The 16810-nt window shown below is 39.5% G+C and overlaps 2 protein-coding genes across 2 annotated transcripts; one reads left to right on the plus strand and one right to left on the minus strand.

The window, feature by feature from the left end:
- Nucleotides 1-279: 279 nt before the first annotated feature.
- On the plus strand, nt 280-10566 carry LOC104274932 (nucleolar GTP-binding protein 1). The gene is made up of 16 exons (XM_009870722.1): nt 280-470; nt 1772-1875; nt 1953-2089; nt 2658-2758; nt 3124-3216; nt 3670-3861; nt 3948-4013; nt 4744-4833; nt 5202-5312; nt 5582-5659; nt 5767-5818; nt 6420-6520; nt 7466-7663; nt 8580-8645; nt 9704-9838; nt 10366-10566. Exons 1-16 carry the CDS (start codon nt 393-395, stop codon nt 10516-10518), a joined length of 1755 nt encoding a protein of 584 aa, XP_009869024.1. The 5' UTR covers nt 280-392; the 3' UTR covers nt 10519-10566.
- Nucleotides 10567-12192: 1626 nt separating this feature from the next.
- On the minus strand, nt 12193-16581 carry LOC104268454 (isopentenyl-diphosphate Delta-isomerase 1). Its single transcript, XM_009870723.1, has 4 exons — nt 16419-16581; nt 15272-15364; nt 13833-13963; nt 12193-12705 (listed from the first exon to the last, which is right to left on the minus strand). Exons 1-4 carry the CDS (start codon nt 16558-16560, stop codon nt 12388-12390), a joined length of 684 nt encoding a protein of 227 aa, XP_009869025.1. The 5' UTR covers nt 16561-16581; the 3' UTR covers nt 12193-12387.
- Nucleotides 16582-16810: the final 229 nt, after the last annotated feature.

The following is a 16810-nucleotide window of genomic DNA, read 5'->3' on the forward strand; positions in this document are numbered from 1 at the left end:
CTCGGGGCGGCGGCAGCGGGGATGGCGATGGGGATGGGGATGGCCCGGCCCGGCCCGAGGTGCGGCAGAGCTGGGGCCGCTGCTGGGGCGGAGGGCTTGGGACACCAATTCTCCAGTAACAGAAATGGAAACTGGAAAGGGAACGTGCAAACTGCTTGTTGCTGCCTGGGGATGAGAACCTGGCCTAGAACACGTTGCAAAACAGCTAGAGTGTGAATGTGCTTAACTGGGCTGCAGGCTTCGTCGCAGAAGTAAGAGCTTGGTGATTCGTATAATTCATCACGTTTCTTTGATTGCAGGACTTCATAGATTTGACACTGTCAAAGACTCAGCGGAAGACCCCAACTGTCATTCATAAACATTATCAAATCCATCGGATTCGACATTTTTACATGCGAAAAGTCAAATATACTCAACAAAATTACCATGATAGACTCACTCAGATCTTAACGGATTTCCCCAAATTAGATGTAAGTGATTTGTTGTTTTATCAGGAACGAGCTTTGCTTTCACAGCATCAGGAGTTAACCTGCCCTGGCTGGGGGGTTGAACTAGATGATCTCCAGAGGTCCCTCCCAACTCCTGTCATTCTGTGACCGAACAGTGTATTGGTTTTATTACAGTTTATTTTGGACTGCACAGCATCTTGCTGATTCCCAGTAGGTTTTAGTGGGAGTAATTCTAGGCAGACTTGTTCTGCAAAAATAATGTGTTCTTACTAAGAAAGGAAGTCTGAATTGTGCCTATGGATGGTCATTGAAGGATTGGTTTTACAAGGTTTTAGCTGATCAAGAACATTTGGCAGAAGTTGCTGTCGAATGAAGAGAAAGAAGGTGTGGTTTGGTTTTTTTAAGTACCTTACATCTACTTTTTTCCTCTGTGTGTATGTAAACTGTGCTTAGAGTTAGTCTTTCCTAGAAAATGTTTGCAGGAAGTAAGCAGTGTCCAAGTATATCGGATTGTTTCCCATCCTCAGTTCTTCAGAAATTACTTTGACAACACGAACATTGTTCTTGGCCCTATAAAGAATAATTTTGGAAACACACTGGCAAGATACACGTCATCATAACTCCCCAACAACAGCAACTCATCCATGTGTCCAGTGGGACTTTTTTATATGCAGTTCCCTGCTCGTGCTCATGTTGACCTGAAACTATTATTTGCTGATATTTTCATATGCTGTGAGTATTATGCAGGATTCTCACAGATACCTGCTGTATTTTGGTTGGCATCACATGATGAAATTTTTACAACCAAGTGTATAAGCTGAAATATGTTTAAAAGATTTGAACTGAAGATGCTGCTTCCTTAGGGAGACGAAGGTTTGATTTGGGCATTGAAGAAACCTTTCTCATGCAGTCTTACACAGAATTTAATGTAGCACTCAGAAAAAGGGAGGAATTAAAATTGTTGTCATGTTTCTGGTATACTATGAATTTACTTTTAGAAACTACTGCAGCTTTTTGCAGTTTCTTTTCTTTTTAAAAAGCCTTCAAAGTTGTAATACAAAGTATTTTACAAAGCAAAAGAGCAAAAGGAAACTCCATGTGAATGAGTCCAAGATGTGTTTGTAGAAGAAATTCGAAGCAATTAAGATTTAATGACCAAGCAGATTATGTTTCTTACATAAGAAAATAATGAAAACTGTTTGACTTGTATTGTCATTTGTGTTGCTGTACTGGAGAAAAAAAAATGAAGTTACACTGTTGCCAAAAAATAGTCATCTAAAAGAAGGAAAATACCTCAATTTTATTTTATGCTTTTCTTTTAGGATATTCACCCTTTTTATGCAGATTTGATGAATGTTCTCTATGACAAAGACCACTACAAGCTGGCTTTGGGACAGATTAATATTGCCAAGAATCTGATTGACAAGTAAGGGCCGTTAATTTCTTCGATTTTGCACTTGCCTGGTTGACCGTTGGCTGAATTCTTATTTCTTCTCTGCACAGTGTTGCTAAAGACTACGTACGGCTGATGAAATACGGGGATTCCCTTTACCGCTGCAAACAGCTGAAACGTGCTGCTCTGGGCCGAATGTGCACGATTATCAAAAGGCAGAAACAAAGCTTGGAATATTTGGAGCAAGGTTTGTGTTAGAAATAGGCTAAAATAGGCGTGTGAATTGGATGTAAAATATGTTCTTACACTTAATAACAGAAGAATGTGTTTAATACAGAATTTAGAAGAAACACAGAAATAGTTTCAAAATCTGCCAATACTTCAAATTTCTATTTTTAACTAAATAACCTTTTAACTTTAAATTTTATGTTATTACTGAAAGTTATAAAATGTTTTTCTTTGCTTAAAAGTCACAGGTATGCTTTTATTTGTTGTTTTTTTTCACTGACATGTATTTGGAAAATAGCGCTAAATATTTCTGAAACATTACTCCGTGTTTCAGGCTTATTATTCCTTCAGGATATGTTGCCTGCTTTGCTGGGGTCCTTCTACCTAAAAGACAGTGGTCGTCATTTTTGAAATATTGGTCAAGTTTCAGTTTGTATTGCATGTAGTTATTTGTGGAGTTTACAGACTGTTGTACGTTTTCATAAATTACTGATTTGTGTAAAAACAGATCAGCATAGGAATTTTTATTCCATTTCAGTAAAACCTAAATGATCACAATTGTTTTAAAAATCTTCTTAACATTTCAGTGCGACAACATTTGTCTCGTTTGCCAACCATTGATCCCAATACACGAACTCTTCTGTTGTGTGGCTACCCCAATGTTGGAAAATCTAGCTTTATAAATAAGGTATGTAAATGATTGTTTTTTCAAAAATAATACTGATATACCATTTAATTAAAATAAGGTGACATACAAACAATTTGATGTCATTATGGCACTGGCTGTTTTGAGCAGTAGCAAATTCAGATGTGTGAGTAGAGGTTGAATGGAATTCCTGGAGATATAAATGGAAAATTACAGTAGATCTCACTCTTAAAAATCGTTATTTTTCCAAAATAGCATGTATCCCATTAACATATTGTCTGATAAATAATGCTTGCAGAGAAGTAATTTTTTAGCTTTTTTTTAAATAGCAAATGTTATGATTATGATATACTGCTAGCAACTTGAGGAAGTTTTCAGTAAATGTCTGAATAAAATCTTGTTTTAAGGTTACAAGAGCAGATGTGGAAGTACAGCCTTATGCCTTTACTACAAAATCTCTCTTTGTGGGACATATGGATTACAGGTATCTGCGTTGGCAGGTAAGAACTGTTACTGTTTTGCCTTTTCTTTGAAGAATGAGCTAGTTTTGTGCCTTGAGACATGCTGTGCAGGGCACAGCATGCCAAGTGAGGGCAATCTGAATCTAGGCTCAAAATATGCTTGTATGGGTCTGTTTTCAATTTGAAGGGAAAAATGGAAACGAACTAAAGCCAGCGCACCGTTTATCACCGTCAAATTGTGGGCTGGCTGAGGCAGGGCTTTCCCTGCTTGTTCAGTGCTCAGAGTGTTGGTTGTTCTGAAACCTTCTTCTTCTCCCCTTACTCCATTTTCACATTCTCACCGTGCCTGAGTTTACAACCTTTATGTATCACTGAAAGGAAAGAATATTGGGGTCTTGAAAAAGGCAGGATTGACCAGAAATCAAGCATGTGTCCTGAAATAGTGTGTAATTTATCCTGTACTAAGGCCTGACTCAGTTATGTCAATTTTAGGTAGTAGATACTCCGGGTATTTTGGACCATCCTTTGGAGGACAGGAACACCATCGAGATGCAGGCTATAACTGCGCTCGCACATCTTCGTGCTGCTGTGCTTTACGTGATGGACGTGTCTGAGCAGTGCGGGCACAGCCTGGAGGAGCAAGTAGAGCTCTTCAGAAATATTAAGCCATTGTTTGCTAACAAGGTAGGTTTGTTTGCGTTCTTAATATATTAATATATACTTTTATAGCATGGGAACTTGAATTGTGATCCTTTTTTTCTTTTTGTTAGCCACTTATAATTGTTGCGAACAAATGTGATGTGAAGAGGATTGCAGAACTTCCTGAAGAGAGTCAGGTGAGGCAGCTGCTCCCACATCTGTCGCTGTCTCTGACATTTAGAAAAATATTACGTGCAAGTGTTGTGGATGGATATCATTTATATTGGGCAAAACCTTTTACGTGATGGTTGCTTTATCTAACTGTTTAATAGTGTAATGGAAAGGAGCTTTCCAGCTCATGAGCTGTATTTTTCTTATGTACTGTGTGACGTATGTCCTTGCCTGAATATCATAAATGCCAGACAAAAAGTAAGTCCATAGTGGTTTCTGAAATCTCTGACGCTGTAAGAATTTGCACTTACTGTTGTAGTTGGCAGTAAGGCTGAAGAGCCTTGTCCAGTCATCATTTCAGTAGTTCAGAGGGAGGGAGCACTGGATCGAGAGGTGCTGCTGGCCAGTGGCAGTAGAAGCTCCTGCTGGGCAACAAGTATGTGCAGGGCCCATTTTTTTTTGTATCTGCAAGTTCAAGGACACTTAGGACTTGTATTTCTGTCTCACTCTTTTCTTATTCTTTGTTTCCATGTAAGTTATGTGTGGGTGCCTTTTAGAAAGTAGTTACTTGCTTATAAAAGGAGAAACCGATGAGTGGAATCATGGCTGTAAAGTGTCTGTCATCTTTTTAGAAAAGCATTTTTAATAGTAACAAGTTGCATGTATTGATACTGGATTAAAGTTTATGTTCTTAATGTATCAGTGTATTAGGAAATGGGCAGAATTTAACTATTTGGGGTAATGTTCCTGTTTTAGAAAATATTTGAAGCTTTTGAAGCAGAGGGATTTTCTGTAATAGAGACAAGTACTCTAACAGAAGAAGGTGTAATCCAAGTTAAAACAGAGGTAAGTCTCTAACACCTAACTTATTTTGCCTCATTTGTAAGAATTTGATGTCAGTTAAACTGTGCCTCAGAATGATAAATTTTAAGCATGCTGTTCTATATAGCCTCTTGAGCTTCGGTGGACTCAAACAGAAAATTATTTCTAAATCAAATCATGATTTTTTAAAAATGGTGAGATTTTTCTGGGTCCTGTTGCATCTTCCCATGATACTCCTTACATAAAATAATTCAGTGCTTTCTTGAGAGCTAGGGAGATAAGAGATCAGACAGAATAAGAGATACGAAGCTAGATAGTTGGAGTTGAAAGCCTCCTGTGTCATTTGGTGTATCAGGAAAGCTTCGTTCCTTACCGTGTGTGTGCACTTTCAGGCCTGTGACAGACTGTTGGCCCATCGCGTTGATACTAAAATGAAAGGAAATAAAGTGAATGAAGTGTTGAATAGGTTACACTTGGCCATGCCAACCAAAAGAGATAACAAGGTAGGCTATCTGTTTTTACTTTTTAGTGTATTTTCCAGTACTTCTTAAGTAGGATAAAAATTCTCTTGTCTTAACGTGTGAACAGATTCATAGGGTGAAATTTGCTTGGTTTTGGTCTATAACTGCCTTTGCTGGTGGGAGAGTCAGCTAGGGATTTGGTATGGTTTAGAAATACATTACTCTGCTATGGTGATCTATAACATTAGAAAAAAAATTTGATTTGAACTTTTTTTTTTTATTATTTGGGTGGATTGCTGCATTAATTTCAGGAGCGGCTGCCCTTTATACCTGAGGGAGTGGTAGCACGTAAGAAACGCATGGAGGTAGACACACCCAGGAGGAAGCTGGTGAGTGTCATCTCGTAATTAGGAGATCAGCAGATGAAGTTTTCAAATCTGCTGTATTAGCCCACGTTTTAAATTAGATGATGTATCAAGCCACGTATGTCTTGCAGGAGAGAGATCTTGAACTCGAAATGGGAGATGATTATGTTTTGGATCTTCAGAGTAAGTATTATATAAGAATCAGTAAACTTAAAAAACTTAATGTTTGGCTGTTTCAGGCTTAGGGAAGAATACCTAACCCTGACTCCTTTGGGCTAAGTACCAATGGCCCCGTTCTCTTGCACCGCTGTCCCTTACTTCTGTTGCAGAGCTGATGAGAGCTTCAGTGACAGCTCCTTGTTTCATAATGTCACTCAATTGTTTCCCGTTTTAGAGTCACAGAAATGTAATGACTGGTCTGATGATGAGTGTGGGGTTTGGGTTTTTTTTTCTATTTTATATTGTCCTACCTCTTTAATTCTTGATACTGTCTTTGTTAAGAAATCAGTATGAGAGAGACCGCATGTATTCTGTTTCATTTGGGTATCTGTTACTTATTGTGACTTGACAGTGAGTGGATCATGTCACTGTTGAACAGTATTTGGTGGTAGGAATGGGATCAGAAGTATTTGTCCGTGTGTCAGAGATGCTACCAAATTCTTGCCACCTAGGGATATGGCACGATGTTGTTTTGCTATTACTGCGATCTTAGTGTTGTTTTCTGTCTTTGAACATTTTCTGAAATTGTTTTTGTCTCTTTTTAAACTTTTGTTATATTTTTAAGAATACTGGGACTTAATGAATTCATCTGAAAAATATGATAAGATACCAGAGATATGGGAAGGTCATAATATACTTGACTACATTGATCCGGATATAATGAGAGTAAGTTTTCCATTGTTTTTACACTTGTCTTGCCTCTTCATCCCTTTTATATGTTTAGTGTAATTTACTGTATTTGTAGATTGTCTGCACTTGCCATAGGAAAAGATGCAGTTTTCTGAATGATCGAGGGCAGAGTTTCAGAAAAATGGGAAATTTCTTTACCTTGTGAGAACGATGGAGAGCTTGCCTTCTTCATCCTAAAATAAGGTTTACAGGAGAAGTTACAGTTCTTCATTGTTTGACTGCAGCCAGAAGGAATGTAGCTATCAAACTTTTATGTATTATTAATAATATGAAGTTTACCCATCGCATTTATGTCTGCTGGAGTATGATGTTAAAGAAAATGAACAGAATTCTCCATGTATAACATTTTTATTTAATAATGAGCACTGTTCTTGATTCTTGATAGTTTTTAAGGAGATGTAGTGAGTGCAGGCCGTGGAGCCTGCTGGTTTTGCAGTTGGGTTCGGCTGAATTGCTGGTGTTCCAGGCTCCCGTTAAATGTAGAAAGAGGTTTTTTTCAGAGCACGTTTCCAGACGGAGCACAGCTAGGACAGTTCCCAGTACAGTACATCTGCGTTTGCACAGTGGGCAGCTTTGGGGCAGACACACAAATACAGCCAAACTGTAAAGCGATGTGACCAAATAAGTCTGGGTAGTAACCGACCCGGCAGGCTCACAGCAATCCATATCCCCAACAGCATGAAGTGTGGCTGGAGGGGTCATAGAATCAGAGAATTGTCAGGGTTGGAAGGGACCTTGAAGATCATCTAGTTCCAACCCCCCCACCATGGGCAGGGACATCCCCCACTAGATCAGGCTGCTCAGAGCCCCACGTCAAGTAACGCAGTTCCTGCTTTGAAAGGTCTGCACGCTGTCATGGCCCTGGGCCATCCAGAACTGCACTGGTTTCAAACTGCACATTTAATCTCTTCAAAATCTCAGAAACTAGAAGAACTAGAGAAAGAGGAAGAGCTGAGAGAAGCTGCTGGAGAATATGACAGTGAACCAGAAAGTGAAGATGAAGAAATGATGGAAATCCGGCAGTTGGCAAAACAGATCCGAGAAAAGAAGAAAATGAAAATTCTGCAGTCAAAGGAAAAAGATACTCGAGGTCCAAGGATGCCCAGAACAGCCAAAAAGGCAAGTATAGAACATAGTCACAAAACCTTGTGGATGTATGAGAGCTTTATGAAAACATCTTAACGCTGTTCAGTAGTGGAACTGATCACTTTGTCTCACGTTTGGTCCTCTCCCTTGGAAGAAGCTACTTGCTTCCTTGTGTCCTCCTGGGAGTTGGGGTCACTACTTGGTTGCGGAGGCCAAACCAAACAAGTCATAGTAGCCCTTTTTTGTTTTCTGTCACACAAGTCTTTTGTAAAATTCTGTATATATTGCAGAAAAAGTTTAACTGGGTTGCTGCATTGTATATTGTTATTGATGTTTTAATTGTTCATATATTTAAAATTCAAATTTATTTAAAATTAATTTATTTAAAATTCAAATAATTAGGAGAATTATATGATTACTGAAAATCACAATCCTGTAAAATTTGTTATGAGGCCTTCCGTATGCTGGAAAAGATATTGTGTGTTTCTTTTTGGAAGCTAGGGATCTCTCTAATGTCAGGGTCCAGGACGATTGCGAAGAAATAAACTGATAAATAGACATTCTGAGAAAATGAATCTAGCTGATTTTGCACCCAATCTAGCTGATTTTGCACCCAGTATTTTTTATCTTCCCCAAAGTGTGTGCCTTTTGGGAGAGAAGGAAGCATTTCTGACTGAAGTACCTCTCGGTCACCTTCCTCCCCAAAAGGCAAAACTCTTGGAAAGATCTTTAGGGAGTGCTGGAACATCGCAATCCTGTGAAGAAGCATTTATGAGTGAAGAGAATTAAGTTGCAGTATATGAAACGTGGAGTTATGACTTTATCTGCTTGTGGGATGTGCCAGAGGAAGAAATCTGTAGTGAATAGGCTTATGGTGGTATATTAAGACCAAAACTAAGATAGAACAATACTTTTCTGAAAGAAACGTCTCTCAACTGTCCTTTTACAGGTCCAGCGGAAGGTGCTAGAGCAAGAAATGACTGATCTTGGACTCGACATGACTAATAAAGATGATGTAAGTTTTTGCGAACTAAGCACAGTGTTTATCTGAAAGAGATTAATTTCATGATGTGATCAATTTCTTGGAGCGCTTTTGAAATGTGCGTTACAGTTGGCACAAGAGAGGTGGGATCTGCTAAAGATTAAATAGGAAACCCAGGTGAGGCAGCCAATACTGGAATTTTTGAGTGATGTGATCAAAACATGTTGGGTAGGCTGAAAAACTAAAACTAGCATGTATCAAGAATCACATAGATATATATGCATTGCTTCCTGTTAGAACTCCTGGAATAGGATTCAGTAGGGGTTTGGCTAAACATACTTTCTTAATTTTCAAGTCTGCTTTGTTGGGTGAGACACTACTATGTCAGAAATAGTAATGAGAGATCAGGCTTATCTCTTTACAGTTCATCAGATCTGTAGGTTGTAATTGAAGTTTTTGATGACAGCTGGCATCTTTGGATGTGAGGCAGCTGAAGTACTTCAAACATAAATTTGCCTTCAGGAGACCTTTCTTTTTATCAGAAATGTAAAAAAAATAAAAGTCCATTTTGTACAGCAATCCAGTAGTATTACAGCTACCTATATCTGGAGGCCTCAAATTCTTTAACTAAACAAAGAGTTAGGAAACAAGGAATGTCCCCACTACACGTCTGAAGCCAGCGTTTATGCTTCTCCGAGTTGATGTGCCATGTCGATACAGGAGCAGTCTCAGTGATGAGGAATTTAATACTTCTGCTCTAGGATAAGTCTTCACATCTAAAATCCTTCAGGGCTTTGCTAATTTGTCTTTTTATCCATTACTTATGAATCCACTCAGAAAAAATAATCAGAAAACTGGAGTTAATAATTGTGAAAAGATTAGGCTAATATTCACCCAAATTTGAATGTTACTCTAGGACAGAAAGGCAGTGACCAAGAGTTGACAAGGTCATCATGTTACTATGGAATAACCAATATAATGTCTCACAGCAATGCCCTTCCTGGATTTTTGTATGAGTCTAATTAGAAATGGAGCATGTTTGATCTGATCCTTTCTGGTTTTAATGATAAAAATGATGGTTTGGATTTCAGGCACATTATGTGAGAAGGTCCCGTAGTGTTACGAGGAAACGTAAACGTGATGAGTCTGAAACCCCCAAGTCAGTGGCACGCAGTCGCAGCTCCTCTCGCACACCACGGGACGTTTCTGGTCTTCGTGATGAAAAGGTTTGTTAAAGTCTTTAACCTTTATAGCAGTTAAACCAGCATGACTGTACTTAGACCAACTTCTGGGAAACTTCATACTAGGCTGGTTATGTTTGTCCAGAGTTCATCTTTCTTCTCTTTGCAGCTTCATCTTCTGTTCATAGGAACTCCCTGTACTTCAGAAATGCCTAGTTCGTTCTTCACAATAAGGCATAATAATACAGACTAAGAAAGTATGTTGTAAATTTTTGTCTCTAAATGGAAGCATGAAGGAAGAGTTCTACAGACTCTGGAATTCTACCTTCAGTACGTTAGGAATTCCAGGGATAGCGCCATCATACTGTTAGCGTGCTGGAAGAGGAAGAGATTTGCTACGGAGGTCACGTGTCACTTGCAGTGATACTGTTCCAGTTGCAGATGGTGGCACGTGTCAGCTGTTGGTTAATGTGTTAAAAGTTACCTGGCTTAGCAATTCTTTTTTAAAAGGCAAAGCTGGTTACCTGAGCTACTGAGGAAGTTACTCTGCATGTTTGTTTGTTTTTAAACAGATGGTGAAGAAGGCCAAGACTATGGCAAAGAAAGCTCAAAAGAAAATGAATCGCCTGGGCAGGAAAGGGGAGGCAGACAGACACATATTTAACTTGAAGCCAAGACATCTGCTGGCTGGAAAGAGAAAATCTGGTAAAACACAGAGAAGATAAGCAGACTTCTGAATTTAAACTAATAAAAAGTTAGTTTAGTAAAACTAATTTTTAGTCCTGTTCTCCTTTTTATTCATATAGAGTGTTAAAAAAGTACATGGTTTGGGTTAGCGGTTAAGATACTTGAAGCTCAGAGAGGGAAAGTTCTAAGACCTTGATCTTACAGACTTAGATTAGATATTAGGAAGAAATCTTCACAGTGAGGGGGGTGAGGCACTGTCAGCTTCAGCATATTGAAACATTATGTATAAACCCCCATTACTTCACTCATCTGCTTTGTGTAATAAAATTGGTATTTAAAACATACTATAATGCTGCAAAGTTCACTGTTGAGAAAAACCTGAATGTAAAAACTTTTAAGGTATTTTGAAGAATTGTTTACTGAAACTTTGCTTTCAGCTTCCTTTTGCACAGCATTTCTACCTCAGGATATGCTGTCAGCTTTTGCTCCAAGCTGGGCAGTTGAACTAGAAAAGTAGAACTTTCTTAAAATTAATTTATGCCCTTGCTACCCGCCATCATCCTGCTCAGCAACATGTAATAGGCCTGTTGTCTGTAGTCTAGTAATGACAGTTTATTCTCCGTGTGGCTCAAAGTCTAGAACAAAAACAACGGTCCAAGGTTGTAGGTTAGGTATTTTAACAATAATCTTAAAAGTAAGATAATCTTTTAATTAAAAGTATTTTAAGTATTTTAAAAGTAATATATTACTTGAGCAATGTGGCAGATGGCACTGTGTCACTATTCCCTCACCCACTATTACTTGCTTCACGACAATACATCAGCTCAAGTGAACATACATCACCCTTGGCTGTAAAATGTTGAACCACCTAGTTAAAACCCTGGTTTATGTGCAAGGAGAAGTGGTATGAAAAACATCCTATCTCATCAAGACTCCTCTAGTAGAAGTTAACTTAAGAAATCATGGTTGAGTGGTCTGCTAATGGAATATATCATAGTTAAGCTTTTTGGGATGGGGTATATACTCAGTTGGAATTAAGATACCCTTAATTATTTGTCTTATTAAAAAACCCTTCTATTTGACTCGTTACTAGCAACAGACTGCAAGATCAAAAAGGATTAGCTCTTGCACTCTATCATACTTGCTATGTTAGATAGGTACCATTTACACTTGGTATAATTAACCATTATATTTTATTTAGAGATATCCAGTACATGGTAATCAACTAACCAGAAAAGGGTGGGGGGAAAAAAAACCAGACAACCACCAATGTTTATTATCTCTATGACATATTGCAGCACTTCAAAGTGAAGCTCAACCCTCACCGACAAGCCCATTACTTAAGCTTTTATGTGTCTGGTTAATTATAGAGTACAGTAGCTGAAGGGATTTGCTTTCTGCAATTAAAATCATCCAGATTACTTTGATTTCATTGTTTCTTGCCTGAAGGCAACTAGTCTTCTCAGCATTAATGCAGAACCCCATTTCTAATCACTACTGGAGAAGCCGTTGCCAAGTACAGCTGGGAACGTACCAGCAGAACCGAATGAGCTGGACAGGAGGCGCCCGAACTCCAGTGCCAGCACAGCACGTGTAGTTACACAAGGGTGTAACGGTGGGCACGCACAGGGCTGAGGATCTTCTGTATCACACCAGGTTACGGAGAAAGACAAATGCAGGGGGTTTCTTACGTTACTGTTCCCATTTTACATGAGATTAAACTCACTCAAGAGGAACAGGGTTGGGAGGGGAAGAGGAGGTAAAGACAAGAAAATAAACCACATTGGCTAAAACCATCTCTATAGTTAAACATGCTCTCAGGGGACCAATTTTCCGCACTTGAGTCACCACAGTGTTAATGAGGCAGCACATCACTGCTAGCCTTCAGCATCTTTTACCCCAACTAATTACATTCGGTGTATTTTTTCATGATCAACAAATTTGTTCAGGTTAGATAAGTTATCCCACCACTTAAAAAGAAAGGTCTCTGCAATGAGTTTAAACCATGGAGTAATCTTAATTTCATTCTTGGAGGCTTTGTCCAAGAGCTGCTTCAGTTCTTTCTGCGTCACGTAGCAGTGGCTTTGGATCTCATTGGGGTCAGGGTTCACTGTTACATCCTTCTGTACAAATAAGATATAGTCTATCTCATGTTCACCCCAGATCCCATCAGACTTGGCCTTGTAGTGAATTCGTGTCAGATAGGAGATTTCTTCTGGAGGTACCTACAACCAAAACACTTGTCAGAACCGGTGCCATACCAGAATAGTTGCACTGCTAGGCATCACAGGAGAATTAGCAGCTATCACCCTCTTCCTTCAAAATTGTTTCTCCCCCAAATGTACAACTGCAATGTACTTATTCACAAAGAATTACTCTGAAAAAAATTTTAATGCACTGGGTTGACATGAATTGCATAGCACTTCCCTAGCCAGACTGACCCTCCAGTATTTTGAGCAGATTTCTTCTATACAGTAAGTTTTGAATAATGTTTACCAGACCTTACCACACACTTCTACTGAAGCATTGCTGAACACTTGCCCCCTACCCCGAATTCCCAAGGGAAGACTTGGGAGTCTTCACTAAGCCAAAGCCAGAACCACGTCCTGACAGACCACACGTAGTCCTGATGTGCCAGGGATCAGTGTGAGCTGCAGACCGGGTAATTAATCGTGGGGACAACCAAACCATCTCATTTGCTTCCTCAGTATTGTACAACACGAATGTAATTAATTACAAAACATGGAAAGAGATTCGACGACAACTGTAATTCAGCCAGCTTCACTCTGCTCTCTGTGCACTCCCCAACTGCCACCAGAAACGAAGGTACTGGAAGCCGTTTGCATGATGGCTCTGGGAGAAACGCCAAATTCCTGGGCCACCCTACTTCCCACAGGAAATGTGGGATTACAGAGGGACTCTAGATGGATGCTGGCAGCAGCTCACAGCAATGCCCTGCAGGAGCAGCAGCTGCACAGAACGCGGGCAGCACTGCCAGTGGCCTGGAGGAAGGGCAGACCATGTCCTTCCCCGGGGCACGCAGGGTAGCCCACACGGCTGAAAAACACGCGGGCACCCACAGCCAGACCTCAAGCAGCGCAATCCTTCATGACCTCGTGATTTACTCTTTGGCTCGTATTTAGTTTTGAGCAGTGAAATGCTCTAAAATACCATTTAGCAATACCAGCTTTTCAGACTCTGGAATATTGACTAAGAAGTCTCAAATTCACCAAGTCCTCTACATCTCCAAAGTTAAATTCGTTTTTAGGTTTGGGCTGACCCTGTCTGCCAGATGTGGTTAGTCTGTAAATAGGCAAACACTGGCAAGAATTCCTGTTTCTCCCTCCTTTACCTGCTCCATGGGAATTCCTAACTCCGCTTTCAGTCGTCTCTGTGCTGCTCTCCGAACGCCGATGGCACCGTTCTCTTCCAGTTCTAGCGGATGGCTTAAAGGATGACTGCAACACGTGTTGGTAAAACAACCTGCAAGAAGTTTGTATTGGTAAACTTTTGACATGTATAAGGCATCAGGAGAAAAAAACCAAACCACTACAGAATACCCAGAAACGTGGGATACTTATTTCAACACATCACAGCTTGGTTTCTCACGTGCAGAGAAGGATCAGAGAGGAAGCAGGATATTTTACCCTCTTATTTTTCTTTACATATTTTGCACCAAGATTTGCTTCTACCGAGTACTGCTTTGCAGGTTAGTGTTTGATACACACAAAGACATCCATTCTCATGCCCAAGACAGAGAGCTAGTTTGTAAAGACCTTGTTAAAATTAATTTTGCGAGTTTATATACAACAGAATACTGGAAATATTCCCAGAGCTTTAAGACGAGCTGACGGTAAGGAGAAGTAGGTAAACAGTTTACGCATGTGTTTAAAAGACAGATCCTCTACGCTGTTTCAAGCGTATTAAAAATTATTTCTCAGTTATGTAGAAGAACTGTGACTGGCCAACCTTTTATCTGTAGGCGTCTAGCTCAGAAGCAGCTAAAATAGAGTCAGACTACCTGCAAACTACACTCAAGCACTTTGATCAGTCAGCAGTCAAGGGAAAAATTAAAACACAATCTCTAAGTAAAGATTCCTTTGGAAGATAAAAAAAGGTCAAGATGAAGAAGGTTAGAAACACTTGAATTGTTTTGCACCTGAAATTCTGAAAAAGACAACTTTATGCTTCCTCCAATGTGTCTCATTTAAGCTACTTTTCCTTTGTTCCACTATTTATTTTTACGCTTCTCTGTTGGCCTTCAATAGCAATAGTTCAGGAGCCTTCAAAAATTCTCTACTGTATAGTTTGGCCACACAGTCTCTCACTTCTACAACGAAAAAGGCACTTGTGTTAAGACACACGCAGACAAAGGTCCGCAGATGTCACTGAGGCACAACGCAACTGCTTCCAAGCTGCAGGGCCCCACGACAGATCAGCTACGTGTCTCCACCAGTGGAACAAGAGTCATCTCCACAGGTGCCAGAGCAATTGCTTCAACTACAAGTACATCTTGCAGCAGAGGAGGTAAAGGACACCCGCTCTGCACTTGCATAAGCAGGACCAAACACGTCAGGGAACAATCATCTCCCAAGAACATAGATAACAATAAGCTGGCATTCCCATTATCTTGCTTCATCCACAAGATAAGTATATCTTGAATTCTTAAACGGATTTAGAAGTAACTCCTAAAACCTCAGAATAAGCTACCCTGCAAGATTAGACTGGTATATTTTTTTAAAACATTGATTTAAATAAAACATTTTGAGAAATATGTGTTTCAGAACTAACCTGGAAACGTAATTTTTGCATTTGACCTCTGCTGCAGCAACAGTTTATTTTCTGAATTAAATAAGAAAACACTGAAAGCTCGGTGCAGTAAACCTAAAAACAAACAAACAAACCACAGAAAGCTATTTAAGAGAAGGAAAAAAACAACATAAACCCCCCAGAGTTTAAGGGCTTAGGATGCCCTCATTTTTGAGTATCCTGAATTTAAAATTCATACACATTATAAAGCAAGCATTTGATAAAAAACTCAGCGAGTTATTATTGAGGTTTCTCTGTCAGCTTATGCAAGCTGACATATGTCAGCAATGCAAAACATTATGAAATTAGAAAAGTGCTAAGAACAATAAGGCAACAGAAGAGTTCTATTGAACTTGTTCAGTTCACCATTCTGCAGATATACGTTTGAGCAAGCTTCTAAGGATGAGCTTTACGGATGCTCAGCATCCATAAATTTATTATCAAAAAGAGACGACTTGAAATTTCATGCAATTTTTAGGGCTTTTTCAAGAAGCTTCAGAAATCGCAAAACTAGAAAACTCCTCTAAAACAGTGCAAATTCTGTTTTCTGCAACTTTTGTTATTCCTCACTCTTCAAGATGTTTCCCCTGAGTACAGAAAAGGAGGTCACAAACTACTGCGAGCCATTCACAAATCTGATCAACCTCAGCTGCAACCCAAACCCAATTAGAATGACATCAATTAAAGAAGTCTTTCCTAGCAGCAGCATTTGAAGTAGAACTGTGTGTGAACTACTTAAAAAAAATCAGTCTCTTCTATTTGAAAAGAACTCAGCAACGAAGCAAGTGGCATTCTTCAGAAAAAGCTACACAGATTCAGGTACCTACAACAGGAAAACAATACTATTTCATCATCAAAACACAGATCAAAAATACTTATTGAGACAAAGAGATTATATCCACAATCACACATTTCTCTCTATTGCTGCCTCCAACTGTGCATTCCCCCGTACAGAAGTATTTTTAAAATAAGATATCGTGTACACCGGGGGAGGAGAGAGGTGTGGGCAAGTACTTGCTCTGATTCGATCCACACCTGCCTGACATTAAGGCTTTAATTTAATTGTCACTATATTTCTGAAAACATTCATTCCACTTAAAGGTTCAATTAGAAGGTAAGCAGGCTGTACCTCTATCAATGTTTTCATTCAAGTGACAGTTTTTCTTGGTCTCCGCTCCAATCTTCTTGTCATTTTCATCAATGAGGATGCACATCTCTGCCAAGAGCTGCACCTGCTTCTCATCCAGCTGGTCCGTGTTTACTTCAGGCATAGTGACGGCAGCACAGGTGCTACTGAAAAAAACCCAACAAACAAACAAAGAGAAGAGTCATTCACGTCCTAATAACGACAGCTCTAAGGTTCTGGGCAGGGCGTGAGAAATAATCAAAGCGCTGGGTTTCCGACAGGGCATAAGCTGTGCGCACACAGTATTTTGGGAGTTTTAAACGCTTTAGGATCTCTGAAACCTCCCACCCACGATGTTGCACTGTGACGGGCAGGCGCTGAAAAGATTTATTCTT

This window comes from Apaloderma vittatum, unplaced genomic scaffold (genome assembly GCF_000703405.1).
Source record: "Apaloderma vittatum isolate BGI_N311 unplaced genomic scaffold, ASM70340v1 Scaffold44645, whole genome shotgun sequence".
Classification (NCBI taxonomy): domain Eukaryota; kingdom Metazoa; phylum Chordata; class Aves; order Trogoniformes; family Trogonidae; genus Apaloderma; species Apaloderma vittatum.

Coding starts and splice junctions, on each gene's coding strand:
- LOC104274932 (XM_009870722.1), top strand. CDS start 393: ATGCGAAAAGTCAAATATACTCAACAAAATTACCATGATAGACTCACT. Junction 5,819..6,419: donor TTATGTTTTGGATCTTCAGA/GTAAGTATTATA, acceptor TATATTTTTAAG/AATACTGGGACTTAATGAAT. Junction 6,521..7,465: donor TTGATCCGGATATAATGAGA/GTAAGTTTTCCA, acceptor TCAAAATCTCAG/AAACTAGAAGAACTAGAGAA.
- LOC104268454 (XM_009870723.1), bottom strand. CDS start 16,560: ATGCCTGAAGTAAACACGGACCAGCTGGATGAGAAGCAGGTGCAGCTC. Junction 15,365..16,418: donor GAATGAAAACATTGATAGAG/GTACAGCCTGCT, acceptor GTTTGTTTTTAG/GTTTACTGCACCGAGCTTTC. Junction 12,706..13,832: donor TAGGAATTCCCATGGAGCAG/GTAAAGGAGGGA, acceptor TTTTGGTTGTAG/GTACCTCCAGAAGAAATCTC.